General features: G+C 39.8%; 1 protein-coding gene across 1 annotated transcript in view; it reads right to left on the reverse strand.

Annotated features, from left to right (window-relative positions):
- LOC127161917 (NACHT, LRR and PYD domains-containing protein 3-like) overlaps positions 1–19,042 on the reverse strand; it is a 29,809-nt gene extending 10,767 nt beyond the window's left edge. Inside the window, exons 1-6 of the mRNA XM_051104676.1 lie at positions 18,989–19,042; positions 12,612–12,713; positions 12,179–12,226; positions 11,349–11,501; positions 11,104–11,148; positions 4,737–6,519 (exon numbers count right to left, since the gene is read on the reverse strand). Of these exons, the coding sequence (XP_050960633.1) occupies positions 4,737–6,519; positions 11,104–11,148; positions 11,349–11,501; positions 12,179–12,226; positions 12,612–12,693 (2,111 nt within the window). The 5' untranslated portion in view covers positions 12,694–12,713; positions 18,989–19,042. The remainder of the gene's footprint in view (positions 1–4,736; positions 6,520–11,103; positions 11,149–11,348; positions 11,502–12,178; positions 12,227–12,611; positions 12,714–18,988) is intronic.
- Positions 19,043–21,811: the final 2,769 nt, after the last annotated feature.

Below are 21,811 nucleotides of genomic sequence, written 5' to 3' on the forward strand. Positions count from 1 at the left end.
CTAAGACAATGTCTAATTGGCCAAGACACCATTTGGGATGTGTCCAACAGCCCACACTGTTAGACATTTCTGTAATTTCTACAGTTATTAACTTTATATCACCCAGTATAATACTGCAAAGTCACTTTGCAGTAAATAACCGTAATAACCATTGCATTATCGGAATTTTCTGTGACGTCAGACCCCACATACAGAGACTTACTGTATTTTTTAAAATTGCTGTATACTACTGTATTTGCTGTAATGGCCTCTTTGGCAGCGTTCTAATTGAGGTTGTTTTATTTTCCTAATTTATTATATTTGGATCAACATGATTTGCCCTACACTGTGTCTACAACGCCACAACAACTTGGGACGGACTACACTGGATGTGTTGCATCGCTTGTAATGATTGGAAAATGCGTTTGTCCTTCATGTCAGACACAGTGGGAGTGCTTGAAGTACATTTGTACATCTGTAAGTCAGAAATATACTGGGGCATTACTTTACTGTAAGCATCCACTGCAGATAGTATATTTAATGGGTTCTGCATTGTCTTTTGTCGAGTCGCACTGTGCCATGCCACTCGTGTCCATGGAAGAGGCTGAAGCAGCAGGGCAGCACCGCAGCATTTGCCCGGGGATGAACCCGTGGAAATATATCCATAGAAAGCTTAAAATGTTTACTTTTAAATGAAAACAAATCCTCAGTGTTAAAGTAATCCATATGAAACCAACACAATGTCCTGTTTTTCCCCTCTGAGCTCATTGCCTCTAATTAGATCATGCCCACGCGCTGTTTGCGCTATTGGTATTACAAACATCCACGTAAGAGACGCGAACATGTGACTGCCGACATCAACTCATAAACAAAGCAGCAACGTGTTTATGTTGGATACTTTAGTTTTTGGAAGAAGGCGCTTAGAGGAATAAGCCTCCTTTTATTTACCCAAGACGACGACGCACTGAGAGGAACGGACTAAGCTTGTTTATCTCACAACAGAACACAAGCACAGCTACAGCAAGCTATGTAAGTAACGTATCTTATTGGCATTAGAAAATGTGTTGTTGAGACATAAACTTGAACGCATTTACTAGTTGGACTGACTTGAAGTTGAATTCCTGACTAAAATGTGAGAAATCGAGTGCAACATTTTGAAATATGATAGGCAACCTTTCAATACATCTGTAAGGCGTCTGAAATGTTTCACAAACAACACCACATAAAAGCAGGGCTAATGTTTAGACCAGGGGTGCTCAATCCTTCTCCTGGAGATCTACCTTCCTGCAGAGTTCAGCTCCAACCCTGATCGAACACACCTGAACCAACTAATTAGGATCTGAAGGAGCACTCGATAATTACAGACAGGTGTGTTTGGTCAGGGTTTGAACTAAACTCTGCAGGAAGGTAGATCTCCAGGAGCAGGATTGAGCACCCCTGGTTTAGACAATATAAAGTCTAAGAATGCTTAGACCAATCTTTACTGTTGAATACTCTGTCTGCAAATATCTGCTTAAATGTGTTTATAATGTGCTTAATAATAATTTAGTTTCTTAGATGTTGCTTTTGAATAATAAAAATACAAAGCATGTGTACATATTGTCATGAGTCAGGCTTCTGTGGCTCCCTCCGATCACCACCGGAGGGCACCCTCTCCCGAATATTGACTGTTTTTGGACTCCATTTCCCATGTTCCCCGTACCTGGGTCTGATTGCCCTTCCAGGTGTTCCTCATCTCCTCCCCTATTTATACTGCTTCCGGACTCTTTCACTTTGCGAAGTCTTGTATTGCCCCGGCTGCATTTCTGAGCGTTTTCTCTGTTATTGGATTATCTGTGTTTGACCTAGGATTGTTTTCTCGTTTTTTGATTCTCTGCTGCCTGCCCTTTGGACTGTATTGCTTTGGACTCTGGTACTGCTCTGCCAGCCGCCAGCCACGACACTTCGCCTGCCTGTGACCATTCTTTGTTTATTCTCTGCTGTCCCTGTCGCTGTTTTCTGACCCCCGCCTGTCTGACCACGTTTTCTCTTAATAAAGGCTGCAAATGGATCCTCAGGCTTCTGATCAGTCATTACACATATGATAGCTAATGTAACAATATAGTTGCTTCTGGTCTATCAACATGCTCACTGATTCATTCATATATTTATTTATTTTAGTGACCAGATACGTATACAAATATTTTTTTGGGGAAAGAAATAAAAAAAAAACTAATCCTTTTATTTAGCAAGGATGCTTTAAATTGCTCCTGATATTAATATGCTCACAGATGTTTTTTTTTTGTTTTTTTTGTTTTAGTTGTTTGTGATCTGATACCTGCACAACTGCAAACTTTTCCACAGAGATCGCTGTAAGAACATCAGATCTTCAACTACACTGATATTCTATGGTAAAACAAATTCCTTGACTACTGATGATGAGTTTTCCAAGCACTTAATCTGGTATGATTTACGTGTTTTACTCTTTGGGCAGAATTCAGAAAACAGTTTGAGGAATTATGTCTGTTCACATCTCTGTGGTTAGATCAGTGTGCTTAATGAAAGTCTTTGACCTTCATTATGTGTGTTTTGATGATACTGTGTTCTAAATAAAATACAGCTAATCTAAAACTCCTTTCTTTGAATCCTCTCACATTGTTTCTACCTGACAGTCACAGTCTCATTGATGGGCCATTAGACAATGACAATGCAAGGACAACCTCCAGATTCTAACTGAACTGGTGCATTTAATATAAAGTTTCATAGCAACTTCATGCAAGGGTGAATTAGATGATTGATGGTTGTTCAGAGCAAAGCAATTGCATATATTCCTGTAAACTTAGGATTTCATATTTTCACTCTTCTAAACTCATTCTTTCCTGACTTTCTCTCTTTCTGCACCGTGTAAATGTGTTTATGTATTAAAATATTTTGTATGTCTTAGAACATTTATTATGTCCAATAAAGTCGTATTTATGTTGAAAAGAGAAGTATCATTGTGCTTACAAGTTAATGTCTTAAACTGCTAAATCTTGTTACTGTGCTAATAAATACTGCTTTCACTATATTTTGGATATTAACATCCATTGAAGAGTTGATGTTATACGGCTTGTTCAATGAATTGCGGCCAGACTCAGTGATCAGCTGTATAACAGCGACTCTGTTGAAACTCCCTATTGATTCTTAATTAATTCCCTTTGAGCTAAATTGACCTGTTTCCCTTACAGTGTGTATTTTACAAACTTTACATGTATTGATTTACTAGTACTTGTGTGTATTTAAATGTCTAAAACCCAAAATAAATATTATATGGTTGAAAACACTGCATAATTGTGATTATATGACAATTGCTGAGCATGTCTGTCTCTGGCTCAGTGCCAAAGCATGAAAGCACAGAATCTGGCATTAATGTGACATCTCATATGTGGGACTATACTGCTCAAAAGGTAAGTGCTTTAAAATTAACCTTTATTGCATTACTTGCATTTATATTCAGTGTACCTTAAAATACATTAAAGGGGTCATCTGATGCCCATTTTCCACAAGTTGATATGATTCTTTAGGGTCTTAATGAAAAGTCTCTAATATACTTTGATTAAAAATCCTCAAGCGTTTTGTAAAACAACACACTTTTTACCTTATCAAAATGAGCTCTGCAAAAAACATTGCATTCTAAGTGGTTGTTTCTGTAAATGCAAATAAGCTCTGCTCACCCCACCCCTCTCTTCTCTCTGTGGAATAACGATCTTGTTTACTTTAGCCACATTTAGCCACTACATCTCCTAACTACCATGTTATAAGGAAAGGCGATCGCAAAGATTCATTAAAAAAAATGCTTATACACACCTCTGCTGTAAGTGAAGCTGGATCATAAATGATTCGCGCAAACATAGACGGATATATGTAGATCGGGAGGTGCATTCCCTTCACAAACAAATGTAATCCACTGCATCTGCAGTGGCTCAGATGTCAGGAGTAAATGACGACCAATATGTTCATTATTACATCCAGCAACACAACACCTCAATCGCTCAATCAGAGATATTCTTGTCTGTAACTTACATCCCTGCTTCAGCATCAAAACATGGAAAGTTACTGGACTGTGACAGCTGGTCTGAGGTAAGAGCTCATGTCAATCAACTATCGTGGGAGCGGCCTCTGTCGGTGTGGCATCACACACCGAACGGCTCGATTTGAAAAAGGGGATATTATTTTTACAGATTAATTAAAAACCACTGCATGGATTTTTATCATTATAGGGTAGATTTGTACATACACTGCCAACACACATTAATGCTCAAACAACATGAAAAAGTGAACTTAGCTTCCAATGACCCCTATAAGCATAGGTGCACACACACACACACACACATTGGAGTTATGTTTTATATTGACTTTCTATAGAAATAATGATTTTTATACTGTACAAACTGTATATTGTCCCCTAACCCCAACCCTAGATCAACAAGATCTACTGAGTATTTGCACATATTTATTACTGACAGCATTATGTAATTATTTTTAAGCGGTTATGTTTAGCTTTGGGGATAGGCTTAATATAAACTCTATTGTAAACTATTTAAAGAGTTTCACAGGATGTTTCATCAAAACCACAGCTGTCAAATCTGGCAAAAGAATGTTTAGACAAATTATATTCTAATGTTCACTGCTTTAACTCATTGTACCCTTAATAATTGGGCTAGAAAAACATTTCACAAATATTTGAAATTTAATTGTTTAAAATGTTTGTTTGAACAGCAGTAAGTAAAGTTACTCACTGTGCTTTTCTGCAGCATCTCACAGCTGGGATGAGTCTCTTGTAGTATGAAGGTGACGTGAACCTCTTTGGGTTGAACTCATCCAGCACCTTCTCTGACATCAGCAGTACACAGGTCAGCAGTGTGCACATTGAAGATGAGAGTTTTCTTCCTGGATGTTCATTTGAACTAAGGTAACTCTGGATTTCCTCATATAATGAATGATCCTTCAGCTCAAGTAAGCAGTAGAATAGGTTGACTGAAGCTTCATCTGCAACATCATATCTGTCTTTTGCCTGTTTAATGTATTTAACAGTTTTTGTGATGCTCTCTGTGGTGTCTTCAGTGTGTGTGATCAGGCCTTGGAGCAGGTTTTGACTGGATTCCAGTGAAATGCCCATCAGAAACCGCAGAAACAGGTCCAGATGCCCTTTCTTACTCTTAATGGCTTTATTTACAGCCTTCTGTAGTAGCTCCTGCAATGTCACATTTTGTTTTGGCATCTCAAAGAAAAACTGAAGCTCCTGCAAGTTCTTCTTCAGGTAGCAGATGAAAACATGCAGTGCAGCAAAGAACTCTTGAACACTCAGATGCACAAAGCAAAAGACCTTTGTCTCATGAAGTCCGTCTTCCATCATAAAGATCTCAGCGATCATTCCTGTGAACTCAGTGTCTTTACTTCTATTAATACCACATGCTTTAAGATGTTCCTCATAGAACAATGTGTTTTCCTTTTTCAGATGTTCGAATGCTAGCTTGGCTAACTTCAAAATGATTTCTCTATTTAAATGTAAATGTTTTGTCCGTTCTCTTTCTTCTTGTTTATCGTACTTTTGGTTCTTCATATTCATCTGTATCAGTAGGAAGTGAATGTACATTTCAGTGAGTGTTGTGCTGATGTTCTTTGTATTGTTTTTGATGAGAACATTCTGAAGTACTGTGGCCGTGATCCAGCAGAACACAGGAATGTGACACATGATATAGAGACTACGAGACGTCTTAATGTGTGAGATGATTCTAGAGACCTGAGTCTCATCTGTGATTCTTTTTTTGAAATACTCCTCCTTCTGTTGGTCAGTGAATCCTTGCACCTCTGTGAACAAACCCACATACCGAGTAGGGATCTGATTGGCTGCTGCTGGTCGTGATGTCACCCAGACAAGAGCTGATGGAAGCAGATTCCCTTTGACCAGATTTATAAACAACACATCTACAGATGATCTTTCCTCAACAGTGTTCAATGTTCTGCTTTCAAAATCCAAAGGCAGTCGACTCTCATCAAGTCCATCAAATATAAACGCAAGTTTATATTTCATATATAACTTTGATTTCTCCAGGTCCTTCAATTCATTATAAAATAACTGTAGGAACTCATGAAGGTTGACCTCTCTGTCTTTAATGCTGTTAACCTCTCGGAAGGGAAGCAGGAACACACAGTCTATATCCTGATTGGCTTTTTCTTCTGCCCAGTCTAGGATGAACTTATGAACAGAGACAGTTTTTCCAATGCCAGCAATCCCCTTAGTCACCACAATCTTTCTCTCATTTTGTTTCCTTAACAATGTAAATATATCATTGCAGTTGATTGGTCTGTTCTTTGATTTCTGGGTCTTTAGAGCATCATCAATCTGTTGAAACTCATGTTCGTGGTTGACATCTTTCATATCTCCCTTAGTGATAAATAGTTCTGTGTAAACAGCCTTTAGATGTGCTTCATTTTCTTTCTTGCACTCAAAAATAAGTTCTGCTTTCTTCTTCATGTTGGTTTTGTGAGTTACCAAGAATTTTTGAAGCCTCAAAATTTCTGTAGTAAAAGAGGGAGGGGGGGGATTTATACATGACAATCTATTCTTACAGGTAATTTTTCTCTTTGCTGTTCTGTTTTCTGGCTTTTGTTTAGCATTTTTCACACACAAGAAGCAACACTGCTTTAATAGATGCAACAAGTTATAAGTATTTTATCTTGCTTAACGGAAAGATTTTTTCACATGTTAAAAAAAAAAAAAAAAAAAAAAAACAGCAAAATTACTGGTGTGAAATTAGCACTGCTCAGTGTTTATAGAGTTTACAGAGTGTGAAGAATAACACTGAGGCAGTGTTGATGAGATTATTAAATAATTCATTATATGACAATTAATGTTAATGTTTTATTGAAAGGCTCTTTTGAAGACACCATTATATTTTTAGTTGGATACTTCACCCTTGCCTTTAAACGTGACATAATTATCTTGAAGTGACCCGTTTTACTTATTTTAAGTATGTTGTGTCATTAATACATTTCAATTTTGCATTACCAATCCTTTTAAACTACAGCATAAAATCCAGCAGCATTAATGTCTAAAGTCTGATTACACTATATATATATGCAGCACAAACTGTGCAACAACAATATGTGAGTGGCATGAATGTACATGTTTGTGTTTTTGAGAAAATGTTTATGCATGGTTAGTGAAAAACTAAAATGTTAAGTCACTGAAATAAGGCCTTAAATCTCATACAGGGCATTTATTCACATGACTTTTGAGAACTGGATGGCATGGACTTTTTGCTACAAAATGATGTGAAAATCATCCTGCACATTCACAGAAAACAATATATGTAACGATAACACTGTGTCAGAGGCAAGGAATGCTGAGACTTAGGAGATTCAAATAACAGTTGTTAATATTCCAGGGGTAACACAGGACAGGCAGGAGAACAACACTGGACAAAGGAATCACGGAACAGACACACTGTAAGTACTAACGTAAATGAGGGTAATTAACAAGACACACCTGAACCAAATGACACAATCAAACATGAGAGAAAAACAAGGTCACAGAGAGCACATGGGGAGAGAAAACGCAACAAAACAGGTCCAGGGGTGTGACATTTCACCCCCCTCCTTCAAGGCACGTCATTGCACCGCAGGAACAACAGAGGGAGGGATGGACCAGAACATGGAAGGAGGGTGGCAGACAGAGTCCAAGGTGGAGACGAACAAGGGAGGACACAGGAGGGACTTGAAGCAGGCGGAGCCAGGTGGAACCCAGGCCACAGCTGTAAAGTCGACCAACGGTGGGGTCAACGGAGAGAGGAGCCATAGTGGTGGAAGGGCTGACGATTCCAGGGAGATGACCGACGGTGGCGGAGCAGATGGAGGAGGAGCCCGGGGCGGAGATGAAGAGCTGATGAGCCAGGGTGATGAGGATGATCCGGAGGGCCATGGTGGAACAGATGGCTCAGGCAATCGAAGCAGAGGTGTGTAACTATAAGGCCGCGGTGGAGCCGAAGGGACAGAGCACCAAGGTGGAGCCGAAGGCAGAAGGAGCCTGATGGAGAAGGAGGGATGAGGCACAGAAAGAGGAGTGGAGTCCCGAGGTGACAGATGGTCAGTGACAGACCAAGGTGGAGCCAGAGAGATGAGGGAAGAAAGTTGACCGAGACCGAGATAGCAGAGAGCACACCCTGTTTTTTGTTATAATGACTATAAAAGTAGACCCTGTTTCAAATGTGTCATTCGCAAAGTAGTTGCAATGTTAAGCCATCGTAAAGTGGTACATATATTTTATATGTGTTTTAAACAATTGAAGAGCAACAAGAAGTGAAAGAAGTCTTTTCGGTACTTGCACACTCAGCAGTGCACACACAGAGATGCATTTCAGAAAGTACGCAAACACAGAGTTCAGTTCTCTTTGCATCTCCTTACGCTTCAACAGACACTAACACAAAAGTCTTGGCAAGCATTCTCATTAACACAGATGGTTACATCTTAAGTGAACGTAAACAGTGGGGAAAGAAATCGCACATGTAACAGTATGTTGGAACTATACATTAAGTCCTAAAGCCTGTAAATACCTGCTGTTGTAATTAATGTTATTCAAACAACAAAACACAACTTGAACAAAGATTAATCTATATTTAATTTATACCGTGAACATTATTATTTTACACTTAATTATCACACTTCTGTACCTGAAAACTAATGTCAGACCTTATTTTATTTGTAACTTTGTTCTTTTTTAAACTGTTTGTAATATATTTATTTTATTACTGACTGTTCACTTATCTTTAATTAATTGATAGATTACATTAATTGAATTAGTGTTTGAAGAAGCTCTTACGTTACGTTTCTTCTTTTTTTCCAAAAAATGATCTGATCATGATTCAAAACCTGTAATATCATTTGAATCAGGAGATTTGTGATCCATTGCACCTATATTTACTAGCGCATCTAAATACAGTTAGATTCCATATACCATCTATGAAAACAAATCTTAGTATTTTAATTACATTAGTTTCTCAAGTAAATTAATACTATTTGTGATATATTCAGGGGTTAAAGCAAAAAAACAAAAACAAAACAAAAAATCCTGAGACTGACCTTTTTTCTGGGGGTGGACGCATACACAGGGTTATTTGGCAAACAAATAAACAAACAAAAACATTATTTGAAAATTGATTGATTTTCCTTTAAACTAACTAGTAACGTATCTACCATTGACATTAGCCCTTGATAGGCTCAGATTACAAATTATGGTGGACTATTAGAAACAGCAATACCAAGAAAGGTAACTCACTACATTGTTATATTTCATTATTATTATCTTTCAAATTCTAATTAATAAACTAATAAAACAAAACTGTACAAATAACGTGCAACAGGTGCAAAGAACGCAATAACTGTGGCAACTTTAACATTTAAAAGATTTGAAGCACATGGAAAGCTGGTCAGACTCCCGAAAACCGGCTGAACGGTTAATGTACATTCTCAAAGCCATAACGGGGCATACCGAAGTCTGAGCGTCCACATCATGCAAGGTTGATGACTTAGCAGACAGGGCAGACAGCGAAACAGTCTGCACTCTGAAGGAGGTAGATGGGGATTTAGGCATGTAGCTTGGTCTCAGTCGGAGAATGATGCTGCAGTCACCGGGTCCAAAGCAAATAATTCGTTGTCCACAGACGATAGACATCCACTATCCAGCCTGTACTGCAGGAAACGCAGAATATCTGACATGGAACAACCAGCCGGGTCGATACGAACATCACCGCACCACTTCACAGACACTCCCCATTTCAGAGCATACAGACACCTTGTAGAGGGTGCCTGCATCTCAGAGAACATGTCAAACACACAAAAATGAAGGGCACTCAGCTCCTCTTACATCCCCGAAGCAGTTACACATGAAGGCTCCGACACTGAGCCACTTGCTTGAGACAGCAGGTCCTTCCTGACGGGGATCGGCCAGCATGGAGACACCAGCAGCTCTATCAGGTCCGGGAACCAAGGCTAGTTCAGGGCGATGAGTATTACTAAAGCCCCCTCCTCCATGACCTTACATAATGCTAGTGGCAATATCTTGATCAGAGGAAATGCGTACAGCCTGGCTGCTGGCCAGTGCGATGTCAGAGCATCCCCCATCACCAGCCATGAGACAGAGGGAAGAACAACGGACAGCTCGCTCGTGGCGAACAGATTCACCTCCGTTCTCCCGTAGCGGCCCCAAATCATCCGAACTGACTCAGGATGCAGTCTCCACCCTCCTTGAGGAATCCCTTTCCTCGAAAACATGTCCACCATTAAGAAGGCAGATCGTATAGATATTTACCACATATTACAGGGCTCAACAATATGGACTGCCCCTTTGGCCCATGAAACACCTACACTGCACTACATTCATGTTCCAAAATGTTATTTGTGTAGAAATATTATGTTACTATTATATTTACTCTTTAAAAGGCCGTTAACGGGCCAGAAACGCCAAAGACGGACATAAAGAGGAGAAGATACTATAGCAGGCAGATCAATCTCATTGTTCACGATGCACAAAATATCGGAAGAAACTTATAACAATGAATTGGGGATAGGAGTTTATATGAATGTATCTTTCTGAACTATCTGTTTTCAGAAAAGTTCACATGGCTTTTGTTTTTCATCTAGCATCTGTATAATTCATTATAAAGCAGTGTTAATAAGCACAGCGCAGCTTTGTGTACAGCAGTAACCAAGAAAACACACTATTGCTGCTTAGCATGGAGCCCTGTATTAACTTTAGTTTGTCAAAATATAACACCCTTTCCTGTTTAGATCCTTCTCTATATGATTTAGAAGCTTCCACACATTTTCCGTGGTTTAGACAGCATAAATTTGAAGAACAACGTCTTCTGTGGTACATTAAGCATGCAATCAATGCTTTTTTTTAAATAAAGGACTATCTTTTTTTCTCGCAGCCAAACGCTGCAGGCTGGAGATATGGCACGATGCTGGAGAACTTTAAGCCCTGTATAATTAAGTTTACCAAAACCGAATACATATATTGTCATTCTTAGATATTTTGTGTCTAAAATTTTTTGGTTGTACAACTTTTGGTTGTAAAATACTCTATTGTAAATGTTGTTGATTTACCTTGTTTTTTTCTGTGTTCAGTTGTCTCTAGGGGTTTCTGTTGATCTGTGTGGAGAAAGAAAAGATACATAAAGAATGAGCTATATTGGAAGATACACATAAATATTAAGTGAGATATTATTTCATAGCATTAAAATTGTGCTAAATTATGTGAGTCCTATTAAATTACTATGAGGTTGTAACATTACCGGTCTTTACACAGATGTAAGTATTAGTAGTGTCTTGTCATAGTGATGTAAATGTACCATTTTCTGCAGCATTTAGGCCACAAAAGGTTACTGTTCCTGTGAAGGTGTTTCCAGTAATTACAGGAACATTTACATTTGCACCTATTTCAGCATTCATATCAACACTGACTCCAGTCTGAGCATTTGTCATCTGGACAGGAACATAGTGTACTGAAGGAGAGAGAGGCTGATTTATGATTAGGAGACAAATTTACTTGCAATACAACATCATATATAATAGTGATATTCATTTCTTTAATAAGAAGTCAGTATTCATACAGTCTTTACGTGTTCAATTAACCCAGTAACTGATCAAAACTTAGTACCATTTTTGATAAAAAATTTTTTTTAAGTATTACAGGGAGACATTTAAATATATAAATGAATGATGCATGGTTCTTCATTAAGTATGGACAAATTCGTGGGAAGATTGGCAGTGTATAGTTGCACAGAACATTTACAGTTATAAGAGGAGAAATAACAACTGCGCATTTGTATACAGTGTGTGTGGCTGTAGGGTAAGCCATGGTAGAGAGCACTGCTGACTCTTGCTTCCTTTTATTTTCCTTTTTGTCTTGTTGTAACATAAGTTGGATTCTTCTTTATATTTTTTTTACACATTCAAATCTCATGTATGTGGATAGTGTAACAGTAATTAGGTAATTTTATTTTTCTCTACAAAAGGGAGGACGGGCAGACCAAGTTTTGAACTGAACATGTTAAGTTGAACAGTTTTCTTTGTTCTTTAGGTTTTGTGTCTTTGCTGCTCTTCATGTTCAACTTATGTTTTATAATAAACTTCTACAAATGGCTTCATGAGTCTTATTGTTACAACAAAGTTGGTTCACCTTGTTTTTGTCTCTGTTTTTCTTTTGTCTTTGAGCATTTGTGTTGATCTGTGAAGAAAAAGATGAATAAAAAATGTTAAATTATAAACAGAAATTACAGGTAAATATTAAGTGTGATATTGTTCCATAGCACTAAGAAAGTGTCTCAACTAGGCCCAGATAACACAAGTATATCTGCAAGATGTCTGTTAAAGATTACTTGATCTGGAAAGCATCTGCTGTGTACAAACATCTGACAGTTTTACATACATTCTTATTCATAAACATCTTAAAGACATCTAATAGACATCCACTTTGACATCTGATAGGAAATGTCCTATAGACATATTGCAGATGAGCAAACACTCTAAAAAATTGCAGTTGCAAATGTAGACATCAAATAGATGTCTCTGTGATGTATGTGTGCTATCAGGGGATGTTCTGAACTTCAGACCTCTGTAACAGCAACACCATCTGTAAAACGCATTTCTGTTTTGACTCTCATCCAGTTCATCCAGAATCTGCTCTGACGCCATCTTCTATCACTGACCCGCTTCTGCTGGACATGGAAGAAAAAGGTTTGTCTTACATTACATTAGCACAACAACACTGAATACAGCAGTTATACATAACAATGGCCTTGAATTGTACTGTATGTCATTATACATTATACATATACATAAAATTACTAACATTGTATTATACTGTAGAAAACAATGCATTCTAGAAAATATTTGCAGTTTACTATGCAAGTACATTGTACCCATCACTTCGACTGAAACTAATATGCCCTGTGCATGAGATCTTAATAGACTTTCACACAGTCATTTGATAAAACAATATTATAGTATTCTCTGTGGGTCTAATCAATTGAGTCATGTTTGTTCAAAGTACGAGGCCTACCATGGAATTATATGACTGAACTTTGAACTTTGTATCATTATGGCAATACAGGACTCAACAATAAGGACTGCTTTTAAACAGTCTTAAGCCCTATTTGGATGGGACTAATTTTACAGGAGCCTTTAGAGAAATTTCTTTTTCACAGACGCACTTTGCGATTTTAATCCCATCCGAATGTGCCACATCTGGGTTTCACACACAACCTCTGTAATAATTCCAGAGCAAATTACCTACCTACAAATTACCTACTTTCAGTAAACTCAGTGATCCTCTGAGAAAACTAATCCTGTCCGAATGCGAATGTCTGTGATTTCTGACAATATTTTTTTTTTCCACAAAGCATTTCCTTGTGTGTTTTGGCCAACGTGAATTACTGTAGATGTTCGTACTCTGCGCATTTTTGATGTGATTGATATGATATAAAAATATAATAATAATATCAAAAGCCAAATTGCGTATACTAATGTAATATCAGTGTCAGATAAGATTACTTATGCTCATTTCTGCACTTAATTACATAATGTTGTTTTCATTACATATGTACCTTGAGTGACAGTGAGTGTATAAATTAAACATGGTTTACTACAAATAAATAAAAATAATAAAATAGTTAAATTAAAGTAACCACTCATTAACCATGGTTTTGCTTTACTAGCCATATAGATTCACCATGGTATTTGTAGTAAAACTGTGGTTATACTATTGTAATCAATCCTAATTACTATTCGCAATACACACATAAGTGCGTAATCTCTCACGTCAGGTGAGAAGAGTCGATAAGAGTTGATACTCAAGCGTAGTTTAGAAAACTAGTCCTGTCCGAATAGGGCTTTATGTCAGTATTTTTTACTCTATGTGTAATGCTATTATCTGTTAGAATTACTGTGTTGGCAGTGGGAAATTGCTGTTATTCTGTAAAGATAATAGGAAAACAAAACAAACAAAAAAAATACACTATGGCTGAAGATGATACTCAGAAGTGATGATCAATTCTAGAGGAGAAAAAATGGGTAAGAGAGTAATATCATGAATTCCAATTGATAACGACAACAGACAGAATTAGAAAGAAAATTTACAGAGCAGAAGTAAAGGAGGTAAAAAGACTTCAATATGTCAAAGACAAAGAAAGGAAGAATAGTCTTTCTGTGATGGGAAGGTTAAATCATTACAGACTCCACCCACCCCAGCCACCTCTTTGAACTGTTGCCATTCCACCGCAACTCGAAACACTATGCACTAGAACATCTCGGCACAGGAGCAGCTTCTTTCCACAATCCATCTCCCTCTTGAACTGGAAAATGACTGCCAAGACACCTCTCAATGCAATACTCCAACTGTTTAGTTAATATTCTGTACCCTGCAAATTCACTCTAATTCAGTAAATATGTATTGTGACGAGTCGGCTGCCTCCCCCTAAATATCAGCTTCACCCCGTCGGTAATCGCCGCCCTTCACCCTTGCACGCTGGTGTCCTCGTGGGTCCAGGAAGGGGTGAAGAGGGAACCAGCGTCGCCGTAGGACGAGCTGCCGGACCCCACGGGTCCAGATGAGGACCGCACCCGTGACGGCTGACGGGCCAGGTTGCCGGGCCGTTTTATCCCCCAGAAGTGCCGCATAGGTGGAGGAGGACGATGCCGCTAGAGAAGCCGCCGCCCCTCGCACCCCGGACCTGAGCGGGGAGCGCGTGCGGCCGCCGGACTCCGCCCCTTACCTGGACCCTTCCCTTCGGAACACTACCCCTCCTTCACGGAACCCCGTCACGTCGAGGACACCAGATCCCCCTGTTTATTTTGGACACTTTTCCCCCCTTTTTAGACACTTTCTGTTTATTGTTTAATAAAAGCCTCTCCGAGGCCTGACGTCACGCCCACTGTGTCTGTCGCTTTGCTCCGCACCCGTGACAGTATGCAGTCCTTTTATGACTTACCTAACGTAACTGTTTTTTTCATAACCTGTCTTCGTACTTAATTTTTTTTAACATCTTGTTATATTTATGTGTGTACACTGGAAGCACAAAGAAAATTTCTTTATGTGCACAAGCACACTTGACAATAAAGCTCTTTCTGATTCTGAAACATCTCTAATGGTGCATAGTGTCATGAACCACGCTAGACTTGCATGCAGTTTTAGATGTTGTTTTTTGAACACTTACATGTACGTACATATGCATGCATAATAACCAATGAGAAACTTGTTACAAACTCAAAATCAAACAGTACAGGCTGAGACTTCATAAACGGCCTCCATGACCGGTTCAAGACCAGGTATGAGTACACTGGCTAGATAAGGGTGATTGGGCGCTACCACCGTGGAGGGAGCAGCCTCACCTGCCACCTCTGGGGAAACTGTGGCGGACATCACAGCCGCTGAGGATGCCGCAATTGACACTTCCACCTCCAGAGGTTCTGCAGCATAAGCCACCACCTCTGGAGACTCGATGGTGGTATCCGTGGCCCCTTTAGGAGGATCTGCAACCAGCACTGCCACCTCTGGGGTCACTGGTGCAGACTCACGGTCAGACGAGGCCTCTGGAGCACACTCGTGAACTGACGAGACCTCTGGAGCAGACTTGTGAACTGACGAGACCTCTAGAGTGTAGTGTGTGGCCCACACACTCAGAATGGTGACCGCCATCACACTGGCAGTCATGACGTGATGAGGCTCTGGGAGGTCAGACGAGTCGTGATGATGCTCTGGGCGGCCAGACGAGACGTGACCTCAAGAGGTTCTGCAGCTGTTGTTCCTGAGCTTTGTCTTCGGACGGAGCATTGTCCGACGGAGCTTTGTCTGACGGAGTTTTGTCTTCGATGCCATTTTATGAACGGGCTCCACTGTCACCGCCATTACGAGAGTGTGCTCCGGTGCAGCCGCCGTTTCACCAGCAGGATGCGTGGCCGGCATTACCACGATGCCGCGTTTCTCATCCGCGACACCCACAGTAAAAGAAGACCCCCACACACAATGCATGGTCCATGAATTGAGCAAGTGATGAACACGGACCCTTGCGTCTCAGCTTAGAGCACAGAAGTTGGTTCACGCCATCACAAAAGATCTCAATTAAAAGATAGTCCGGGAGATCAGAATAGTTCACAATGGCCAAAAATTTGTGAACTTGTTGCTCGAGTGATCGCGGGCCTTGTCTCAGTCTAAATAATATTTTTATTGTGTCCATACATAGATGGTATCCAGGTTTAAAGCTGCTGGATCCTTTTGAGACCAAGTATTCTGTAACGTGGGGAGGGAGACGAGAGGCAAGCGGATCTATTCGCAAGCTTTTATTGGAAGGGCCAGGTCCATGTGGAGGACCTAGGGACTGAGACAGGACCGGCAGAGCAGGAGCCCACCAGGGTGGAGCAGGCGGACCAGGAGCCCTCCGGGGCAGAGCAGGAGGCGCAGGAGCCCTCTGGGGCGGGGGAACTCAGGAACTTACTCAGACACTTAATGGCCTTAATGGCCTTCATGAATGCGAGTACTTCATCCCTCATTTTGACTGGGATCACGATTCTTGACCCATGCAGGAGAAGCCCTGCAGTCTCACTCAGAAACCCTTGTTGGCTAAAGTAAGCTCGCAGATTGACAGGCACTGCTTTTATATGTTTAGGCCACCCTTGCTGGACATTTTTAAGCACACTTTGCAACACTTCATCTGCTTTCGTAGCATCAGCTATCTGATGTAGCTTCTGGGGTGAAGCTGGCAAGTGCTCTACAACTCCAGCTATATAGGCCTCGTCTTCCTCTTCGACGGTCTGACTGTCCTGAGTTGGCCAGGGGGTGTCTGGACAGCATGTCCGCTAAAAGCAGAGACTTTCCCGAAGTATACACTGCCAGTGGGTTGAAGCGCATCATCCTAATTAGGAGCCACTGGCAGCGAATGGGAACCTCGTCAAGGTTTTACTGGTTTATGAAAGGGATTAAAGGTTTGTGATCTGTGAGTACTCTGAGGGACTCTGAAGGTAAGAGTTTCTTTCCCAAGTACCAGAGTGGTTTTAGGAAAGGGTGGAATACAATAGATTGTACAGTTAGTCTGGAGGCTACGATAAGAAAGGCTCAAGAGAATAATGAGGTAGTTGTTGGAGTGTTGTACTAGAGGTAGTAATAGAGTTGTCTATTAAGAATCTGCATGGACTAGTGATCGGAAGATCAGATCATTTTACTGACTTTCTATGAAAAAAAGAAAAAAAATGTTATTCAAGGCATTACGTTCATTTAAGTGGCTTTAAATGTTATAATTTTCACTGCCAAATTCCCCAAACACATCCACCTACGCATCTTGATCATATTTCACACTTTCTTTGGGTAAGCGTGTTCACATGGAAATTGTTGACACCCAGTAAGATCAAGATAATTGGAGCTAGCATTCAGCCTACATCTGATTATTTATTAGATTCTTCTCGGACTTTAAGCCACTTTCACTTTCTAATTTAGTAAATATAGTCCAGCATTGAAAACCAGAATTGAAGTTTTAAATAATTAGCACCCCATTTCTAAGCTCATTTTTTATTAAAAATACTAGAGAAGGCTGTTTATCATCAGCTCATCTCGTTTTTAAGTAAAAAATCAGTTTAGGATAAATTTCAGTCTGGTTTCAGATCATAAAACAATACAGAGACTGCCCTTTTAAAAGTACACAATGACTTAATGCTTGCTGCCGATTCAGGAAAGGGTGCCATTTTTACAAACAATTGAGTGCACAAGCCTTAAAGTATACTCATTTGTCAGTGAAAGGTGCATTCAGAAATCAGCACATGATCGCTGTCTAGAGGGCTTTTTTGTTTTCAAGTGTGCAACTCACGGCATTGGCTGTTCTGCTGGCAGTTATCAAACAGCATTTAATTACTGCGCACACCCCCTTCTGGATTGAGGGTGAATTGCCTGTATTCGTTGTAAGGCCACATGCACCAAACTGAGATGTCCTTACCGTGACGGTTCGGTATGAATACATATATAGTTACACCCCTAGTTCACAGCAGTCTGTTTTGTTGCATGTCTCTCTAAATGCTAATAAGCTCTGCTCACCCCAAGACATTCTTGTCTATGTCCCTGTTCCAGGCATCGAAACAATGGCGGTCAGACTGTTACAGCTAATTCAGGGCAGGTCTAAGGTAAGACGGCCATGTCAGTCAACTATTGTGGGAGTGGCCTGGGTCTGTGTGATGTCACATAGCCAAGAATCAGAGAATGGCCTGATTTGAAAAAAGGGATGTTACTTTTAGAGATTAAATACAAACCACTGGGTGCATCTTTATCATAATAGGGTGGTTGTGTACACACACTGCCAACACATATTTATGTCCAAACAACATTTAAAAGTGAATTTTGCATCCTGTGACCCCTTTTAAAATTAAATCTGCATTGGTCCTAAGGGGGGCATCTTCCCCCATCTTCCCCTAATAGTTACACTATGCACTGTCACAACATCATTAACAGGAGAACCTGTAGTGGACAAATGAGTAACTGCATCTGTGTCTGCGTGATTCTTCAGCTGCATTATACTTCAATGATAGCAGTTTATGCTTTTGGTTAATTATGAGGGGAACAGTAAAGCTTTTCTATGTGTTCTAGTGTTTGAGATCACTGAAATCATAGCAGTCTGAGCAAAAAAAAAGACGTGATCTTTTTTGTGTCTGAGTAGTATACGTTAATTAACCTGCCACTGACCTGAAATCAGACTAATAAACAGTAAAATAGGAAACACAGTGGTTTCACACTGTGTGACAGCAAAATCAGAATTTGCTGCTTTCTGAGATTCACTGACAAAGAAACTTGATCATCTGTTTGATCATGACATGAAGTCAAAGTGACACAAAATGAATGATCAGTACAAAATTTAAGTTTTAGAAACTCAATATGACCAGTGGCACATCATAAGACAACACACTTATGCTTAACACAAGCATGAAAATAACCAAAGAAATTTGAAACACTCACCTCAAAAAAATATTTGTAGATCTATGTATTTCCTCCTTTGAAACTGTTGTGTTAAACAGCAGCAGCACCAAAGTTTCTTTCACTTCTGTAAATCAACTGAAACCTGCTTCCTGCTTTCATGAGGAAACATGAGAATCAGAAGAATGACTGTCAAATGTCAACCCACAAACTCACTCTGACTTGGTTTCCTATTCAAAAACATTAATTCTCAGGAAAGTGTGCTGAGTTGCACAGATTTTTAAGTGTAATTGCAGCTACATATTAGGGATGAATCAGCAGCTCACTACCTTATTCAGAAAGGCACAGATAATGGCAAGGATAACTTCTATATGAATAACAAATTCTGACAAATAATGGCAAGGCAAGTTTATTTATATAGTATGCATTAGTGTTGGGTTCGAGTCCACCTAAGTTGAGTCCAAGTCTTTAACCAATCGAGTCCGAGACGAGTCAGAGTCCGAAATGGGCCAAGTTGGACTCAAGTCCGAGTCCCAAAGGTCCGAGTCTGAGTCGAGTCCGAATCCAAGGAAACACTACTATTTGTCAGTATCTTAACATTGTTTTAACCAAGGGGTGCTCCAACTCGGTCATAGGGGAAGGTGTCCTACTAATTTTAGCTCTAGCCCTAATTAGACACAGCTGAACCAGCTAATCAAGCTCTCACTAGGCATACTAAACCCCCCCTGGCAGGTGTGTTGAGGCAAGTTGGAGCTAAACCAAGGACCAGGACCGAGTTGGGGCACCCCTGTTTTTAACCTTTACAACTAGAAAAACGCTATGTCAATTAAAATGTAAGAAAAGCAAACCTCTAGTGGATCTTGCCATTTTGATTTTTGATTTCACAACATCTCATAATTAGTGTCCATACTCTGCTTAGCAAACTACATATACTTTACATAAGTCACAGCAAACTCAAATGCATTTGCATTAATTGCAATGAATTACGTTATATAAGGAATAATTGATGATGGGCCATTGAATTATTAGAAAATTATGCACACCCAAGGTGGTTTTGGACCCATAAAAACTATTGCTGCAAAGATGTGAGAATTTTTTTTTCTTTGAAGCTAGAAACTGCTATCATGTTTAAAAAATAATAATAATTTCAATACAGCAAAAACTAACCAACTAATGCAAGTAAAACATTCTCAAGCTTACTGAAGACAAGTAAACACACAAGTAGGGATATTACTTACAAGCAAAAGGATAAATAAGTATATTAATCAAAAATACAAATGAGACAATATTTAAAAAAAAATAGAATCTTTTTAAAAACTGAATTTTTCGTTTTTTAAAGTTTTTAGGTAGGTCTAAAGGCTACTACAGAAACAGACTACAAATATTCATAAAGTAATAAATGTCAAAATAAAACACTGCAAAATCTTCGCTGTATACATTAAAGATGATCATTAAATATTAAAATTTATGATGCGGTTTACGCTGCTGTCGCTTTAAGATCTGATGCAGAGATTAGAGCCCTGCATTTCAGGCCGAGCCCCACAGGCCCCGACTTTTTTAGCCCCTAGGGCCGGCCATCGGGCCAATTTGCACGTCATATTTCAGACGCGAGCCGGGCTTTGGGCCTGTTTTAGGCGTCTCCTTATTTTAGACGTCCACCAATTATGGTGATGGAAAAAAAATTCCGCGCTGGTGGAAACAACTCGCCTTCACTTTCGAGACCGGCTCGGAAAGCGTTTAGTGTCTCTGTCAGCAGCAGCAGCAGCAGCGAGCGCGCCTTCAGCGCAGCTGGAACAGTTCTGTATTCAAGTGCACGTAATAGGCTAAAGCTTGCCGCAAAGCACCGGCAGAAGTTATTACGATGAATGGGGAGATTTTAGTGTTTTCTGAGTTAGTGTCGCTGGGATAAAGTACCCGATCCTGACTCGCCATCTCCTCTTTGGACGTGCGTTTAGAGAGAAAAGCATCTTTACAGATTACATTATGAAACCGCAGTGAAGATAGTTTGCGGTTTGATATTCGGATTTCTTTTGGCTATAAATACACAACACGCTGTCATAAACATGCAAATAATGTCTTTCTCCATGATTTGTGAATTCTGGTGATGTTGTGCCTTTTGGCCGAAATCATTTTTTTTTTTCGATGCAACTCTTAATTTTATAATGATTATAGCTCCGAAAGTTGGAAACTTAGCAGACTGAAACCGGTGTCATCTTAACCAGCTTGATCTGTGAATTTTTTCACAGCAAAGCTCTTGTCCGTAAACCCCTTGGTAAGTCCGCTATAGTAAGGAATGTGAATGATATTTATTGCGTAACAGTGAGCCCTTATGTACTATTCTGATTTGTGACAAATTTCACAGTTCAATTTTGGACAGTTAACCCTTCACTGATTAAATTACATTACAATTTTGATTTGTGAAAACTTTCACAGTTCAGTATTGGCCAGCTGGCCCTTTCCTGGGTCACTAACATCACTATTCTGAACTGTGAAAATTTTCACAGTTCAGTACTGGTCAGCTGACCCTTCTGTGGGTAATGTAAATCACTATTCTGATCTGTGAAAATTTTCACAGTTCAGTACTGGTCAGCTGACCCTTTCCTGAGTCACTAATAGAGGTCGACCGATGTATCGGTTTTGCAGATTAATTGGCACCGATAGTTGATTGGTGGAACTATTTACTGTTTATCGGCAAACATCCATGCCGATAGTTTTGTCCGGGTTGGGTCCGCTGCTGGAGCGGCTGAGAAGGTCGTCATTATACAGCAAAGTCCCTATAGTCTTTGTTGTACCATACGAGAGCGGCCTCTAGTGGCGGAAATCACTGACAGCACGTGCCGTTTGTTTAGACACGTGACACTGCCC

The sequence above is a fragment of the Labeo rohita genome, unplaced genomic scaffold, assembly GCF_022985175.1.
Source record: "Labeo rohita strain BAU-BD-2019 unplaced genomic scaffold, IGBB_LRoh.1.0 scaffold_774, whole genome shotgun sequence".
Lineage (NCBI taxonomy): Eukaryota > Metazoa > Chordata > Actinopteri > Cypriniformes > Cyprinidae > Labeo > Labeo rohita.